This window comes from Nicotiana tabacum, chromosome 19 (assembly GCF_000715075.1).
Source record: "Nicotiana tabacum cultivar K326 chromosome 19, ASM71507v2, whole genome shotgun sequence".
Taxonomy (NCBI): domain Eukaryota; kingdom Viridiplantae; phylum Streptophyta; class Magnoliopsida; order Solanales; family Solanaceae; genus Nicotiana; species Nicotiana tabacum.
In genome coordinates, this window is record NC_134098.1 from 149,887,092 (window position 1) to 149,904,657 (window position 17,566).

Here is a 17,566-nt window from a genome sequence, read left to right on the forward strand (position 1 = left end):
CACAACCTCTAATATTGTTCAAGCTTATATTATTTCAGAGTCATAACTTGGAGATTGGGCCCTTCACTTTTTCACTTTTTAGGAATACCTTTTCTCTTAAAAGTTGTGTGCCTTTGGGCCTACTTTTTGTCATTTAATATATATGATTCATTTAAGACTCAAATTCCTTTGTTTTAGGCATAAATTTGATTAAAACTTAAAAAAAAGAATTTATGAAGTTCTGTTAAAAATAGTTTTTAGAGTTGAATTTATGTTTGTATATATATTTTACTTGAAAATAAGCTGAAGTATTGTGAGTGAAAGAAAAAAACTGGCCAGTTTTTTGGAACTTGAAAATTTTTCTTCAAACTTTTTTCATAAATTGATCAAATTCCTTTATTTTAAGCTAGCGCTTGGACATAAATTTGATTTAAACTTGAAAAAATATTTTTTGAAGTTGTGTTGAAAATAATTTTTGAAAGTTAACGTTGTGTTTCTATATGCATTTTACTTAAAAATAAGTTGAACTTTTGTGAGTGGAAGAAAAAATTTCATAAATCAATTTTCGGAACTTGATTTTTTTTCTTTCAAAAATTGATCAAATTCATGAACAAACAATATTTTTATTTTTAAAAAGTGAAAAATCCTATATCCAAACGGGAGCTATGCCATGTAATTTTTTTCTTTTAAATTTCTGTTTTTTTTTTCTTTTTTCTCTTAGTTAGTCAAAGGTATAAGAACAAGATGGTTGCTTTTGGGGTTCACTCAGTCAGTTCAATCCGAAGAAATAGTGACTTGGAAATCACCCGAAGTGTTCATCTTTTTTGACACAAACTGGTTGACAGCTCAATCATTTGGCAAACTTGGATTATAAATCTTTAGATTGATTTCTTTAACCAATTTGGACTTAGATTTTTTTCTGCCCATTTCAAACTGAGCCTTTTTATCCCAACTCCAGTCAGTCAGTTGGGTGGGTTGGGCTGGCGTGGAGCCCAGACGAAAAAAATCATGAAAATTAATTACTTGAACAAAAATAAAAAAAGGTAGAACATTAAACTAAATTAAAGGAACGCAAAAGAATTTTTTAACTTGTGCTTTTGTCAATTGATTGTTTGTTCATTGAAAGATCCTGATTTTCTGTTTGTACGTAGTGGATTGTGTCTCCCTATTTGATCAAAAATTTATTTGTTCAATTTTTTTTCTGATTCTGTTTATGCTAAATCATCATAGAACGTTTTCAGCAAACATTGAAAATAGGAGTTGATAATATATTGTTGAACCAAAGCGGTGAAAAAATAATAATTTTGTTAGTTCTTGCTCAAGAAATTGGATAAAGAATTACTTGTTGTAATTAGACGAATTACTTGAGTAATTGGAATAGTTTCCTTTAAAATTCTTTTTGAAGTGCCAATCAGCTGCCCGCTTAGGGCTCGACTCTAGCGTGAGTTGGATTGGTCCATTATAATAACAGGTAGCTATACCGCTATTTAAAACATATTTAACTTTTAAAAATTATTGTAATTTATTTATATGCCAAACAAAACTAATACTAATTTTTTTTGTTATAGCTTTATATAAAATATTAAACAAGAAACAAAATTAAAGATATTTTGATACGTGCGTGCCTTTCATCGTTTGAAATAGGCCTTAGCAAGAAATTCGGACTGTCTCTATTTAAGGAGGAATTTCTTCAGCCAAAGAGCAGAGCGTTTGGGATATCTCTTTAGATTGTCCTTATAATCAACATAATTAAGGCCAAATTTTTGAGTGTATCCTGAGGTCCATTCGAAATTATCCAGAAACGACCATGCAAAATAGCCCTTGACGTCCACACCTCTCCTGTGAGAAATTAATAACAACTAGTATTAGTACCCGCGTACTGTGCGGACACAAATCATGTCAAATTATGATGTAGGCTATTTGAATCATGTGTAAATAACTTTAAAATATAAACCACTCAAATAAAAATTATATAACATTAGATATTAATTATGAAGCAGGATATGAAATTATTGTTCAAATCTCGTAGTGGACAACCTATTTTTTATATATATGCAGCAACCTAACCCCTTGATTTTAGTACTTGCATTTCGTTTCGCTGTCAATATTAAAGAATACTAAATATGTCATGTTGTGATCTGTCTTGTTTGAGCACATTAGATCATATTATTTTAACGAAACTCTTACGTATCACTTTGTTTTTATCTGAAAGTCAAATATGTCTTATTCATCACATCTTTTTTTAAGCAAATGATTTTTCTTTTTGTTCTTTATAGTTATTGTATTATTTATTATTTAATATTATTATACTATCAAATATTTTTTTATTAGCTTAATAATTAAATTAATGTCTTGCTTATTATCCTTTTAATAGTCTTTAATAAATATAAATATTTTATTCTTGAAATTTGGTATATTTTTATGCTTGTATCCTCTTATTCGAAATTTTTTAATCATTTAAATTTATCAGTAATATTTTTAAATATAATTTAATTATTTAATTTATTTATTTTTAAATTAATTTAAAGTATAAGTATCCTCACACTACCTCTATTTTTTTTATACATTTTCTTCCCTACTATAAATTTTAATTAGTTTTTATATTAATGTTTTATCTATAATCAAAATAATATTATATTTTATTTTAAATTGAACTTTGAATTGGTCTAAAATATTAATACATAAGTTATTTGATTATTATGTTCCAAATGTATTGAGTTCTCTTATAATTATTTTTGTATTAAATGCAGTTAACTTTTCTTTCTTTTTTAGCTTTAAGATACAAATTTAATTTTTAATTTTCATTAGTAAATTACCTATATTAGAAATTTATTATGTATTTTTAAAATTTTTATTTTAGTCATAGAAAAATATTTTCTCAATTGTTTGAACACATTATATCTAAATATTGTAGTAATGTTTTTACTGTCATTTTATTTCTTTTCATAATATTTTCAAAAATAAAAAATTTATTAAATAAAAAAAATCTCATCTCAAATTCAAATAATTCTTATCATTCTATTTTCTAAATTGGACCGCATTTTCAAAAATAATTATGCTATACTTGCTAACTTAAACTAACTGCACTCAATTCAGATGTTAATCATAGAAAAATATTTTCTTAATTGTTTGAATACATTATATTTAAATATTGTAGAAATATTTTCACTGTCATTTTATTTCTTTACGTAAATTTTCTTTCCTTTTTAGTTTTAATATACAAATTTAATTTTTAATTTTCATTAGTAAAATCACCTATATTAGAAATTTATTTTTGTATTTTTAAAATTGTATTTTTTATTAGTTTTCTTAAATAAGACTTCAACTTTGTGATATTTATCCCTAGCTGAACATTCTCATCATAGTTTTAAGAACTTTCTAATCTCAAATTCAAATAGACTTTCCCTTTCATTTCTAATAGTAAATTTTTAATAATTTAACATAATTTTGCTATTTTTTAATCTAATATATAGTCTTGGCTTTTCATCAACTTGTAACTTTATTTAATATCATTATCAACTATTATTCTTTAATATAATATAGATAAATATATAATTATTTTAATCATAAAATAAATATTTATTTCGTTTTAAAAATATTGATCGGAAATTTAAATTATTTATATTTTAATAATATTTTTATGTATTTTATATTTTCTTTATTTTATTTTCTAAACTTATAATTTATAAATATCCTCAAATTATCTCTAATTTATTTTTATTATTCAATATTTTTAATTTTTGATTTTATCTATTAGACTTGAGTTACATGGACTCATCCATATTATGACTTTTCTTATCATAATATAAAAAACTTTCTCATCTCAAATTTAAATAATTTTTACCTTTTTTTCTATGATAAAAAATCTGAATTTATATTTTCCCCCAATTTATTCTTTATTTTTGATATTATATTATTCAATACCTAATGTTATTACATTGTTTGAATTTACTACCTATTTTTACGACACTCATTCTAATATAATATAGATAAAAATTGAAAACCATTCTCTTCTCAAATTCAAATAATATTTATCATTCTATTTTTTAAATTGGACCGCATTTTCAAAAATTAAGTTATGCTTTCAAACTTAAACTAACTGCACTCAATTCAAATACTAATCAAAGAAAAATATTTTCTTAATTATTTGAACACATTATGTCTAAATGTTGTAGTAATATTTACGTATAAAATATTTATTTGCCCGATTTATCAATATTAATATGACTTTATTATTCTTGTTATTAAAATATTTTGTACTGATTATTAATTTTTTTCTTACCTTATAAATATTTTGTATACTTTATGTAAAATCTTATTTTGCTGCTTGGATTTATTTAATTAGTAAACTCAATAAATATTTAATATCTTAAGTAAATTATAGTTTTATTTTATATTTTAACTTACTCCAAAGTATAAATAGTAATAGATTTACGTCTTTCTATTATTTTTATTTTTTTCTATTATAGTTTGTTAATTAATTTTTTACCTCCATATTTCTAGCTAATATAAAAGAAAATCTATGAGTGGATCAATATATAGATATAGATATAGATATAGATACAAATATACATATAAATATAGATATATAGATTAGATTTGTCTAATATTTATTTAGATTATGTATAAGATTCATTAAACTACTTCAATTAATTATGCTTCCATTTATAATTTTTAATTATTAATGTTATCCTAAAATTGCCAAGTGGCTTCATTTTAGCTTACCATTTGGCTTAACCACAATGCATACTACCCTTCTTTTAATATAACTAGTATTAGAACCCTCGCGATGCGCAGTAACTATTAAATGAAATTAATTATAACAAATTATTTTGTTTGTTTGAACACATTAAATCTAATTATTTCAATAAAGTTGCATAATCAAGCATTTATAAATTCAATTATATTTAATAATAACACATTTATTTATATTCGCTTCTAGTTGCAAAGTCAATCATCTTGTAATTTTAGTTAAGCAAACAATTCTTCTAAGTTCCAACCATGCGCCATGTTGTAATCAACACAACCCAATTAACCTAATTTGTTTTTCTTTTTAATTAATTAAAATCAAAGAGATTTTATTTTCTAGTCCTGTAAGAGCGTCGAGACTTTGGTAGGGACTTCCAATTTTCTTCTTTTCATGATAATATCTTTCTCTACTACTCATATGACTGCAAAGAATATGCCAAACATATAAATTATGATTAATAGCTTTCTATATAGCGGCTGGTTTACATATTTAAATAATTTCTATTTTTAAAATTTTGGAAGTCTCTTAAAAACATGCATTTTAGAGGTAATTTGTTTTGCTCTACACACATTCAAGAACCATTTAGAAGAAAATTCACTCATGCCTGGTCTTAAAATCTCTATGATATAATATGTAAAATAATATTTAGCGCTTTATTGTCTGCAACTTCAAATGGAAAAACTCTCTTCTCGTGAAACCTTCTTTAAGCAAATAATATAACACACTCGATTTTAAGTTCTTTAATTTGTGTCACCCAATCCATCATTATCGTCATCTCGCTTACATATATGGTTAAGATGTGATTTAAGATTTTTACTTTGCAAACCTATTTAAGAAATACAGTCCAACAATCCTAACCGTTTCAACATGACATAACTAAGTTTAACCGTAAAAAAGAGCCTCAAAACTATTTCAAGGAACAAAAATATATTTTGCCATAATAAACGATGTCCAGACTACAACCAATATTTCTTTTGTATAACTTATTTCCTTTGTTGGCCGACGCTAAAATGCTTTTGCTAGTTTACACAATAGTGGACTCATATGATTCAACCGACTACCAAGTATGATGTGGTTCTATATAAGAAACAGAGAATACTTCATTCCTTTTAAACACCTTCCAACAATAATGAGGATAGTTAAGTAATTATTTCACTTAAATTCATTAGATAAAATCATTAACTAGTGGAGCAAGATAGTTTTGTTTTAGATATTAGCAAAAAGAAAAGGAAAGACAAAATTATATTTGTGAAGGATAGACTTACTTAATGGCTGTGTTGAGGGCCATGAGATGGCGACGTAGGAAATCCACCCTTTGAAAGTCTTTGATTCCTTCTTGAACCATTCTTACATTGCCATCACTCATCCCTATTGATAATTAAACAAATAACATTTCAATTTCTACTAAAATAATCCGGCAAAATTAATTTAGTTAAGACAGTTGTGAAAATTAATTTCTTATCATACCGTTCTCTGTTATGTAAATCTTTGGATTGTTATACTTTTCTTTTGTGTAGACAAGAACTTCTAAAAGTCCTCTTGGGACAACAAAAAAAAAGGCCGATCCTGTCTACATCCCAAGATGAAGAGGAAAAAGAAAAAGACAAACGTAATATTATTAAACCATTAAATAAAATATATGGCAATTTCTTTATCATGAAAAAGAATGAAGACGTGCCGGTTCACCGATGAGCTCTCCATTTCTTTCCACTACAAAAGAGAGAAAACAACAAAAGATAAAAAATGTTATATAGAATTTTGTGTCTAATAAAAACCTATAAAACAATAAGATGAAAAATTAGAGGTGGAGAATCTGTATATTGGTTCACAAATTAAAGTCTTAGAGAAATTAACCTGTTTGATTTACTTGGTAATCTGTTGAGTAGCTAATGTTCTCTTTACTTGGAGTAAATATATTATCTGCTACATAAAATGATGTGTAGTAATTTAGTCCCATGAAATCACAGGATCCCTTCACTATCTCAGCTTGCTCGGTTGTGAATTTTGGTAAACGATTTCCTACGATTTTGCACATTCTTTCTGGATAATCACCATATGTTAATGGATGCATAAACCTGAAAAAAAGAACATGTAAATCAACTTTTAAACAATTAAATTAAAGATCTCTTCTATTATCACTAATATAATGCAGAAATCAAATCGACTTTATAGCTTTTGTGTCTAGTGTGATATAAAATGAGAGTATTAATTATGGAAAGTGTACTCACCATCCAATGGAGAAGTCAATGGCTCGTTGAGCTGCTTCTAAATCTTTCTTCATTTTGGAATAGGGCTCAAACCAACTAGCCACTAGTACTATTCCTATCTCCCCTTTTTGTGATGCCTGCATAATTTCTCAAAAATATTTCTTAGATTTCAAGCAGATAAAATAATTTCCAATGGTGACATTATTCTCATAGAAATGACTAGTTGCATTGTTTTTTTAAAGAATATTCATATTTCCCCCTTTTCAGTTTATACTCTTAATGAAAAGTTTTTTATATTCACAGAAATGTTATAGCATGTTAAAAATCAAATTTTCAAAAGTTTTATAGTCACACAAATATTATGATTATTGTTGAAATTGTCAAAAGTTCCACATCGGTGGATGACAATTTTGAATGGGAATTTCACCCTATAAAAGGAGGCCTAATGTTTAGGATTTAAACACACCTCTCATTTGCCTTTTTTTATCTTCTTAAGGCATTTGTATCTTCTCTCTTTAGTATTATTTCACTTGTAATTTTGGAGTGGAATAAAATATTGATTGTGTCCGAGGAAGTAGGCAAAATTGGCCGAACCTCGTAAATTCTGGTGTTCTTTTATCGTTGTCTTATATTGTCTTGTTTATTATTTAGTGGTTGTCATAATTTTTGGTATAGTAGTTGTGACTCATTCACACTATATACATTTGGCTTCCGCAACAACTGGTATCAAAGCCAAGGTACTGTCTAAGTATGCTCTGTGGTTGCAGCATAGTCTGATCTTCCACATCAGAAAAGATCTATCTTGGTAACTGAGTCAAGGTTCTGTCTGAGTATGCTCTGTGGTTGCAGCTTAGTCTGATCTTCCACACCAGAAAGAAAATAATCTTGATTTGTGTCGTCAGCTACTAAATAATATTTGTGTCAAAATGAGAGACAATAAACAAGAAGAATCTACATCAAGTGTCAATAATACGTCATCGTTGGCATCTTCGTTTATGACAAGAATTGTGTCAAATGCGAAATTTGCGGTAGAAATTTTTGACGGGTCAGGACATTTTGGGATGTGGCAAGGCGAGGTTCTAGATGTTCTTTTTCAACAAGGGCTAGATCTTGCCATTGTAAAAAAGAAGCCAGATGTTATTGGAGAAGAAGATTGAAAAATTATCAATCGTGTTGCTTGCGGTACCATTCGATCCTACCTTGCTAGAGAGCAGAAATATCCATACACAAATAAAACTTCTGCAAGTAAATTATGGAAAGCACTGGAGGATAAATTTTTGAAGAAAAATAGTCAAAATAAATTATACATGAAGAAGAGACTGTTTCGCTTCACCTATGTTCCTGGTACCACAATGAATGAACATATCACCAGTTTCAATAAGTTGGTCACAGATTTGCAAAATATGGATGCAACTTTTGATGATGGTGACTTGGCCTTGATGTTGTTGGGGTCACTTCCTAATGAGTACGAGCACCTTGAAACTACTCTACTCCATGGAAATGACGAAATTTCTCTCAGAGAAGTTTGTTCGGCTTTGTACAGCTATGAACAAAGAAAGGGAGAAAAACAGAAGGGCGGAGAAGGAGAAGCACTAATTGTGAGGGGTCGTCCTCAAAATCAAACGAGGACTAAGAAGGGAAGATCCAAGTCGAGATCTAGACCCAGCAAAGATGAATGTGTCTTTTATCGAGAAAAGGGGCACTGGAAGAAAGACTATCCGAAGTTGAAGAATAAGGCCAGACATAACAATGGAAAGGCCATTATGGATTCAAATGTAGCTGATTGTGATGATTCAGACTTCTCATTAGTTACAACAGAGTTATCAACATCATCAGACATATGGTTGATGGACTCGGCTTATAGCTATCATATATGTCCCAACAAGGACTGGTTCGTGAATTTTCAAGAAGGAGAATATGAAGTCATTCACACAGCGGATAACAGCCCTCTTACCTCATATGGCATTGGTTCAATAAGATTAAGAATCCATGATGGAATGATCAGAACATTAACAAATGTTCGATATGTACCGGGTTTGAAGAAGAATCTCATCTTTGTGGGAGCCCTAGAATCAAAAGGGTTCAAAATCATTGCAGAAAATGGAGTGATGAGAATATGCTCCGGTGCACTAGTGGTAATGAAGGCCAATCGGAAGAATAATAACATGTACCGCTATCGTGGTAGTACAGTTATTGGGACAGCGACAGTGACATCCAGTGATGACAAAGAGGCAGAAGCAACCAGGCTATGGCACATGCGCTTGGGACATGCTGGAGGGAAATCCTTGAAAGCTCTATCTGATCAAGGATTGTTAAAAGGCATAAAGACTTGCAACTTGGAGTTTTGCGAGCATTGTGTCAAAGGGAAACAGACAAGGGTTAAATTTGGTACATCGATCCATAATACTAAAGGCATTTTGGATTATGTACACTCTGATGTTTGGGGTTCTTCCAAAATACCTTCATTGGGTGGGAAGCACTATTTTGTAACCTTTGTTGATGATTTTTCCCGAAGTGTGTGGGTGTATACAATGAAGAGGAAAGATGAAGTGTTGGAATTTTTTCTCAAATGGAAGATGATGGTGGAGAATCAAACAGGCATGAGGATCAAGTGTATTCGGACAGACAATGAAGGTGAATGCAAAAATGATCATTTCAATAAGGTCGGTAAAAATGATGGCATCGTCCGACACTTCACTGTCAGACATACACCACAACAGAATGGAGTGGCAGAACGTATGAACCGGACTTTACTGGAGAAGGTACGGTATATGTTGTCCAATGCTGGCTTGGGCAAAGCATTTTGGGCTGAAGCAATTACATATGCATGTCACCTCATTAATCGTCTACCATCTGCTGCTATTGATGGCAAGACACCATTTGAAAAATGGTATGGAAAACCTGATGTAGATTATGACTCTTTGCACGTGTTTGGCTCAATTGCATACTATCATGTGAAAGAGTCAAAATTGGATCCGAGAGCAAAGAAGGCTATATTTATGGGGATTACTTCTGGAGTCAAAGGATACCGCTTATGGTGTCCAGAGACAAGGAATATTATATTCAGCATAGATGTTACCTTTGATGAATCTGCCATAACAGATAAGGTGACAGTTGAAGATGTCAAACAAACTGGTGGTGCATCAAAGCAGGTGGAGTTTGAGGGAAAATTTATTTTTTCTACACAAGAAGCAGAGGAGGAAACTCATGAAGATTACCCTCGGGAAGAAAAGCCAGTAGAGAGGGAGATTCCAACTCAGGAACCTCGACAACAACTTGAATCAATAGCAACTAGCAGGCCAAAAAGGACAATAACGAAACCTGTTCGTCTCATAGAGACGGTTGCTTGCGCAACCTCAATTGTAGCTGATGGTGTTCCTACCACTTATAAAGACGCAATCCAAAATTCAGAAGAAGATAAGTGGGGGATTGCCATGAATGAAGAAATGCAGTCTCTTCATCAGAATCATACATGGAAATTGGCCAATCTCCCGAAGGAAAAGAAAATAATTGGGTGCAAATGGGTATTTGCAAAGAAAGAAGGATTTCCTAACCAAGAAGATGTTCGCTACAAAGCAAGATTGGTGGCCAAAGGATATGCTCAGAAGGAGGGAATTGATTACAATGAAGTATTTTCTCCAGTTGTAAAACATTCCTACATTAGAATTATGTTGGCTTTGGTAGCACAGTTGGATTTGGAACTAGTTCAGATGGATGTAAAAACTGCGTTTTTACATGGAAACTTGGAGGAGGAAATCTACATGAATCAGCCAGAAGGATTCAAAGTTGTTGGAAAAGAAAATATGGTATGCAAACTTGAAAAATCATTGTACGGATTGAAACAATCTTCTAGACAATGGTACAAGCGATTTGACAAGTTTATGTTGCGGCAAGGGTACAAGAGAAGCAAATACGATCATTGTGTGTATTTGCGCAAATTTAATGATGGTTCCTTTATATATATTCTCCTATATGTTGATAACTTCCAAGAATTCAGAAGAAATTGATAAGTTCAAGATTCAACAGAAGGAGGAGTTCGAGATGAAGGATCTGGGTGAGGCAAAGAAATTTTTTGGCATGGAGATAATAAGAGATAGACGTTCAAAGAAACTCTGTTTATCTCAGAAAGAATATTTGAAGAGAGTACTACAGCGTTTTGGCATAGATAAGAAGACTAAGCCAATTAGTACGCCACTTGCTCCCCATTTTAAGCTAAGTACTACTATGTCGCCAAAGGATGAAACTGAACATGAGTATATGTCAAGGGTACCATACGCAAATGCTGTTGGTAGCTTGATATATGCAATGATTTGTACGAGACCTGACATTTCACAAGCCGTTGGAGTTATTAGCAGATATATGCATAATCCAGGAAAGGAGCATTGGCAAGCTGTGAAATTGATTCTACGGTATATTCATAGTACTGTAGATGTTGGGTTAGTTTTTGAGCAGGAAGGCAATCGGTCTGTAGTTGGATATTGTGACTCAGATTTTGCGGGTGATCTGGACAAACGAAGGTCAACTATTGGTTATGTGTTTACTTTTGTAAAGGCACCAGTTAGTTGGAAGTCTACTTTGCAGTCAACAGTTGCTTTGTCTACAACAGAGGCAGAGTACCTGGCTATTACAGAGGCTGTGAAGGAGGCAATTTGGCTTCAGGGGTTGCTAAAGGAGCTTGGTATTGAACAAAAAAATATTACAATTTTTTGTGATAGTCAAAGTGCTATTCAATTAGCGAAGAACCAAGTTTATCATGCAAGGACGAAGCACATTGATGTTCGGTATCATTTCGTACGAGAAATCATAGAAGAAGGTGGAGTCACGGTGAAGAAAATTCATACTACGGAGAACCCTGCTGATATGCTGACAAAAGTGGTGACTGCGGTCAAGTTTCAACATTGTTTGGATTTGATCAACATTGTTGAACACTAAAGATTGAAGATGAAGACACAACCAAAATTTGTTATTGAGAGAAAATTGAAGATGTAGAATTTTGCCAAGGTGGAGATTTGTTGAAATTGTCAAAAGTCCCACATCGGTGGATGATAATTTTGAATGGGAATTTCACCCTATAAAAGGAGGCCTAATGTTTAGGATTTAAACACACCTCTCATTTGCCTTTTTTTTTAATCTTCTTAAGGCATTTGTATCTTCTCTCTTTAGTATTATTTCACTTGTTATTTTGGAGTGAAATAAAATATTGATTGTGTCCGAGGAAGTAGGCAAAATTGGCCGAACCTCGTAAATTTTGATGTTCTTTTATCGTTGTCTTATATTGTCTTGTTTATTATTTAGTGATTGTCATAATTTTTGGTATAGTAGTTGTGACTCATTCACACTATATACATTTGACTTCCGCAACAATTATAAGTTTTAAAAGTTTTCATTTCTTTCATAGTTTCTGTTTCGAGTATAACTACGTCATATAAATTGAAATCAAACATAATTAATTACCTGATATTTCACTCTGTATAACTTAGCTGCTTGTGCATGAGCAAGAAGCAAGTGATGGGCAACTATGTAAGGCTCAGTGGCAGAGTTTCCAGCAATACAACCAATGGAGCATCTCAAAGGGGGGAAAATGCCTAAGTCATAACCAGTAAGGGCATAACCACTTGGCTCATTTATTGTTGTCCAAAGTTTTACTCTATCACCAAATTCTTTAAAGCACAACTCCACATAATCTCGAAAATCATAGCTACAATAATAATGTTACACACTTTACTATCTCTCTTCTTTTAGAAAAAAATTAAGAATAAAAGAAAATTTTGTTTTATAGAAGTGTTACTTACATAATTTGAGGGTTTAGAAAGCCAAGATACTCATCTTCAAGAACTTGAGGTAGATCCCAATGGAATAGGGTAACCATAGGTTGTATACCTGAATGGGTTTGTGGGAGAATTAAACGTGTTTTCGCCCCTTATTTAGTCGCAATAAGAAAAAGTTAAGAATTAAAAAATAAATGTATAGAGATAATATATTTGACCTTTAGCTAGGAGCTCATTGATAAGGTTGTTATAGAAGGCAATGCCCTCTTTGTTTACTCCTCTACAAGGCTTCCCATCTGAGACAAAGTATAAAAAAGAAGAAGATAAGATTCGTTAGTTGGGGAAATTATTTGTATAATGTCATTAATGCGAGCGATTACTACTTCCAATCTATGAGATTATTTGTTATTAAAGAATCAAATGGAGCCAATTGGTAGAAAACCATGCTGTTGCAATATTAAACAAAAAAGAATTCATATATCTAGCCACTTGACTTGTCAATTAACCAAATAATAACCACGTTTAGTTTCTAGATATTTTGTTTACTCTATCACCAAATTCGGGTTTTTGACAAAGTAGCTAGATATTTTGTTAACCAAAGGTTTACTGTTTTTGCTCATTTTCAATATTTTGAACTCGGGTTTGGCGATTTCTTGGGAGCATTTTGAGAGGTTTCTTGAATTAAGTCCCTTGTGCTTATTTTTGATCAATAATCTTGTTTCCCCATTTATTTTTCTACCTAGTTAGTGTGTATTTAAGGTGAAAATTGGGAGTTGGAGGCTAGGGATTTGAAGAGCTAGATTTGGGGTTTTGAGTGGTCATTTGAGGTCGGATTTTGATAAATTTGGTATGGTTGGACTCGTGAGTGAATGGGCTTTCGGATTTTATAATTTTTGCCCGATTTCGAGACGTGGGCCCGGGTCAACTTTTTAGGACGAACGAAATTTTTGTTAAAGTATTGATTTCATTAATTAGATGAGCCTATATTATTGTATTTATGATATGTAATTGCTTTTGGCTAGATTTGGGCCATTCAGAGCCAGATATTCGTGGGAAAGGCATTGTGACCGATTGATTGAGCTTGGTTCGAGGTAAGTGGCTTGCCTAACTTTGTGTTTGGGAAATCCCCTTAGGATTTAGTACTGTTTTGATATGTGAGCGCCGTGTACGTGAGGTGACGAGTACGTACACGAGCTAATTGTTGTAAAAACCCGATTTCTGCTAAGTAATAACCTGTTTCCTTCTTATTTGAGTTACATCAACATGTGTAGTATCCTGTTAGCTTAGAGTATCATGTCTACTTGCCTTAATCGCTTATCTGAACTCCGTGCAACATATTTAGTGAAATTTCTGCTTTTTCTTGATTTGTACTTTGTCTAAATTGTAGGATTTCGTGTTGTAGCTGTTAATTCTATTGTTTGAGCTGTATTTTTACTTTTGGGTCTACAGAACAGTATTTCGGGAGATCCCCCTTTACTTCATATTTACTTTGGGACTACCGAACGGTATTCCAGGAGATCCCATTGTACTGCATATTTACTTTGGGACTACGGAACGGTATTTCGGGAGATCTCCATGTACTACATATTTACTTTGGGACTACGAAACGGTATTCCGGGAGATCCCCTATACTACACATTTACGTTTGGGACTATGAGACGGTATCTCGGGAGATCCCCTGTTGTTATCTCTGTGTACTGAGCTGTTGTCTTCTATGATTTCATTCCTGTTAAATTTCAGTCTTTATTTTACTGCGGTATTTTATTCTACCTTGTTTTATTATATATATACCAGTAGGACCCTGACCTGACCTCGTCACTACCCGACCGAGGTTAGACTTGACACTTATTGGGTACCGATTGTGGTGTACTCATGCTACTCTCTGCATATATTTTTCGTGTGCAGATCCAGGTGCTCCTTATCACCCGCACTATTAGTGAGCCGGGACAACTTTGGAGACTTCAAGGTATATCTGTCGCGTCCGCAGACCTCAGAGTCCCGTTCTACTCTTTCCCATGTCCATTATCTTCTGTATTTTTCCTTTGTTAGACTCTGATGTATAGACACACTAGACTTTCCTTCTGTAGTTTGTGATTCACGATATTCCGGGTTTTGGAATTTCTGTGTATTTTGAATAGTTGGTTATTGTACATGCCAGGTGTCATGGTACCCAGTTATGTTGTTACTGCTACAGTTAATTATTAAATTTATATTTTCATTTTATTATTCCGCAAATATTAGGCTTACCTAGTCGTAGAGACTAGTTGCCGTCACGACGTCACATGGAGGGAAAATTGGGCCGTGACATACAACATGTTGCAATAAAGTAAATCTAACAGAGGTATTCTTACATGGTAAAACTCTTGACCAGGAGATGGAAAATCTGAAACCATTTAACCCTTCAAATTTCATCAGCTTTATGTCATCCTAAGGAACATTGAATAATAGGGTAGAATTAAAATAGAAGTTTAGCATTTAGAACCATGGATTTCCATTGGCAAAAACTTTCGTTTCCTTGGATTTTTGCTTCTTACTTTAAAATGCTTGAACTAATACCTTGTAGCGATGGTAAAAATCAAGGGCTACGTCACCGTTGCTACGGTCTGCTATCCTTTCTGCAGAAACATCAGGAAATAAAAAACAAAACTGTATAATTTATTTTTGTCGTAAATCGGATCCCTATATTTGCCAACTTAATTATTCTCACTGTGTCATTAATAAATAGACAAGAAAAAGATTTAGCAATGTTCGAAACAAGCTAAGAAAGAAACATAAAATGGATACAATGATGATCTTTGAAATTTGTTAGCTCACATCCAATTACTAAGAAATTTCACTTGGACGAACAATAAATAAATAAAACTAGAGATTTGGAAAGTTTCCCTTAACAAAGATTGCTACTAACAAATACTTGCTACTACATCTAAAGAAGTATTCTACCTTTATGATAAATACGAATTCAGGATTTAAACCTAAATGGTTCAAGCCTTCAAAATTCTTGATATTGGAAATAATGAAATATTATATTTTTAAAATTATGGATCGGATCGGAATTAAACTTTAATTTAGAGGGGAAAGGACATTAATTACCAGGATGATTGTGGGTAAAGGTATCCCAGATACTAGGACCTTTACCATCTTCATTTGCTGCTCCTTCATACTATGCAAACGTACATATATAGGCATTAGAACGAATTATATATGAAGAAAGGCATTAACAAAGATATTTAATACAAAAACCTGATAAGAAGCAGAGGCAGCTCCAAAGATGAAATCTGATGGAAAATTGCTTCTATTAAATGGAACTGAGATCTTATAACTTGGCACAGAAGAACTTGTGGGTACAAGCATCCCAATTAAGAGAAAGAAAGAGATCTGAAGCACCCCCATCACTTAATTATTAGTAGTATATGTTTCTAAGAATTCCATATTAAGTCCTTTATATATATAGATTGTGCCTAAAATATTAATTCTATTTTAATATCTCGTTTTCTTTTTAAAATTTTGACGACGTCAAAGATTGATTATATTATGATAAACCGTTCATGTGCTACAAGAATCCGTAATGCTGAGGAAGTGAAAACGGATTATTCTGTGTCCTTTTTCTGCTTTCTCTAATGAAGAATATCTATCGAAGTTGTGTTGACTAATTATGAGTAACATATTTGTAAGTGTTTGATTAAAATTAGTATCAGAAGACGGTATATGGAAACAAACCAGTTATTGTTTTGTGAATGTATCTATTTTTTTAAAACTAGTACTAGTATTTTATTTTTGGACATGAACTCAGTCTAACACATCAGCCAAAGGATAAATTAAATGGTAATAGCACTCCAGCTTTGATAAATAATCTGTTTGTGAAAAAGGACCGTCTTGCCGTCTCTCTGGAGTACAAAGGAAAGTTTCGCAGTAAATATACTGTATTGGAGTTCAAAATCTTCACAAAAAATTCATGGAGCTCCAAGAAAAAAATCATGAAGTTTGAATTTTTTTCAATTCAAACTCTATAAAAAAACTCATGAAGGAATTACTTTCTCAGATACCATCCAAAATTTTACCCATTATATTCTCTCGTATCACCATAAAATTACCCAATTATGATTTTATTTGTACATTTGAAACCATGGCGCTGAGGTACCACCCATAAAAAATTTCCTTGAATTCGAAATTGCACAAGTGGACCTCGTTGGGTTAGAAATGGTGCAACCGGAACTCTAAGGACCTGTCACGACCCAATTTAGGATCATGACTGGCACTTAGTAGCAACTTTGATAAGAATGAGCGATACTCAACATAAGTCTATAATAACAAAAGAATACTCATGATACTAAAAGAATGACTATGTAGCGATTCTAAGAGTTCAAAAAAAAGACCATAACAATAAATAAAATCTCCGCCCACGCGAACAAGTGCGAGACTCACCAAGAACTATCAACCCGTGCGCTCTAATTAACGAAATCCTCGCCCGCGTCAACTGCTGTCTCTGTAAAAAAATTAGCGGGGAATGAGTCGCTAACTCAGTGAGTAATAACACTTAACCACAACCGTTTTTATTAGGGACAAGTCAGAAAACATGCTAGTATAGTATACAGAAAATATCATAAGAATGCTCTTTCAGAAACAATAAATAATAATCAGTCTCATCATGTGTTTCCTGTGATATAAATCAATTGACAATTCGATAATAAGCTCGGTAAATACTGTGTAATATCAATATTCATGTTTGGGAGGTTTCAATGAATGGATCATGTAATCGGTATAACTGTGGACTTTTTCGCAAGAAATCAAATATAACGGTAGTCCCTACTAGAGGGAAATCAGTAACGGTATGCTAGTTCTACCTTTCCACTAGCGAGGGTTGT

At 32.0% G+C, this 17,566-nt stretch overlaps 1 protein-coding gene across 1 annotated transcript; it reads right to left on the minus strand.

The window, feature by feature from the left end:
• Positions 1–1,531: 1,531 nt before the first annotated feature.
• On the minus strand, positions 1,532–16,108 carry LOC107762543 (furcatin hydrolase). Its single transcript, XM_075238890.1, has 13 exons — positions 15,945–16,108; positions 15,795–15,864; positions 15,261–15,319; positions 15,056–15,131; positions 12,923–13,000; positions 12,729–12,816; positions 12,391–12,634; positions 6,958–7,073; positions 6,584–6,804; positions 6,408–6,439; positions 6,197–6,299; positions 5,995–6,097; positions 1,532–1,818 (listed from the first exon to the last, which is right to left on the minus strand). Exons 1-13 carry the CDS (start codon positions 16,092–16,094, stop codon positions 1,650–1,652), a joined length of 1,509 nt encoding a protein of 502 aa, XP_075094991.1. The 5' UTR covers positions 16,095–16,108; the 3' UTR covers positions 1,532–1,649.
• Positions 16,109–17,566: the final 1,458 nt, after the last annotated feature.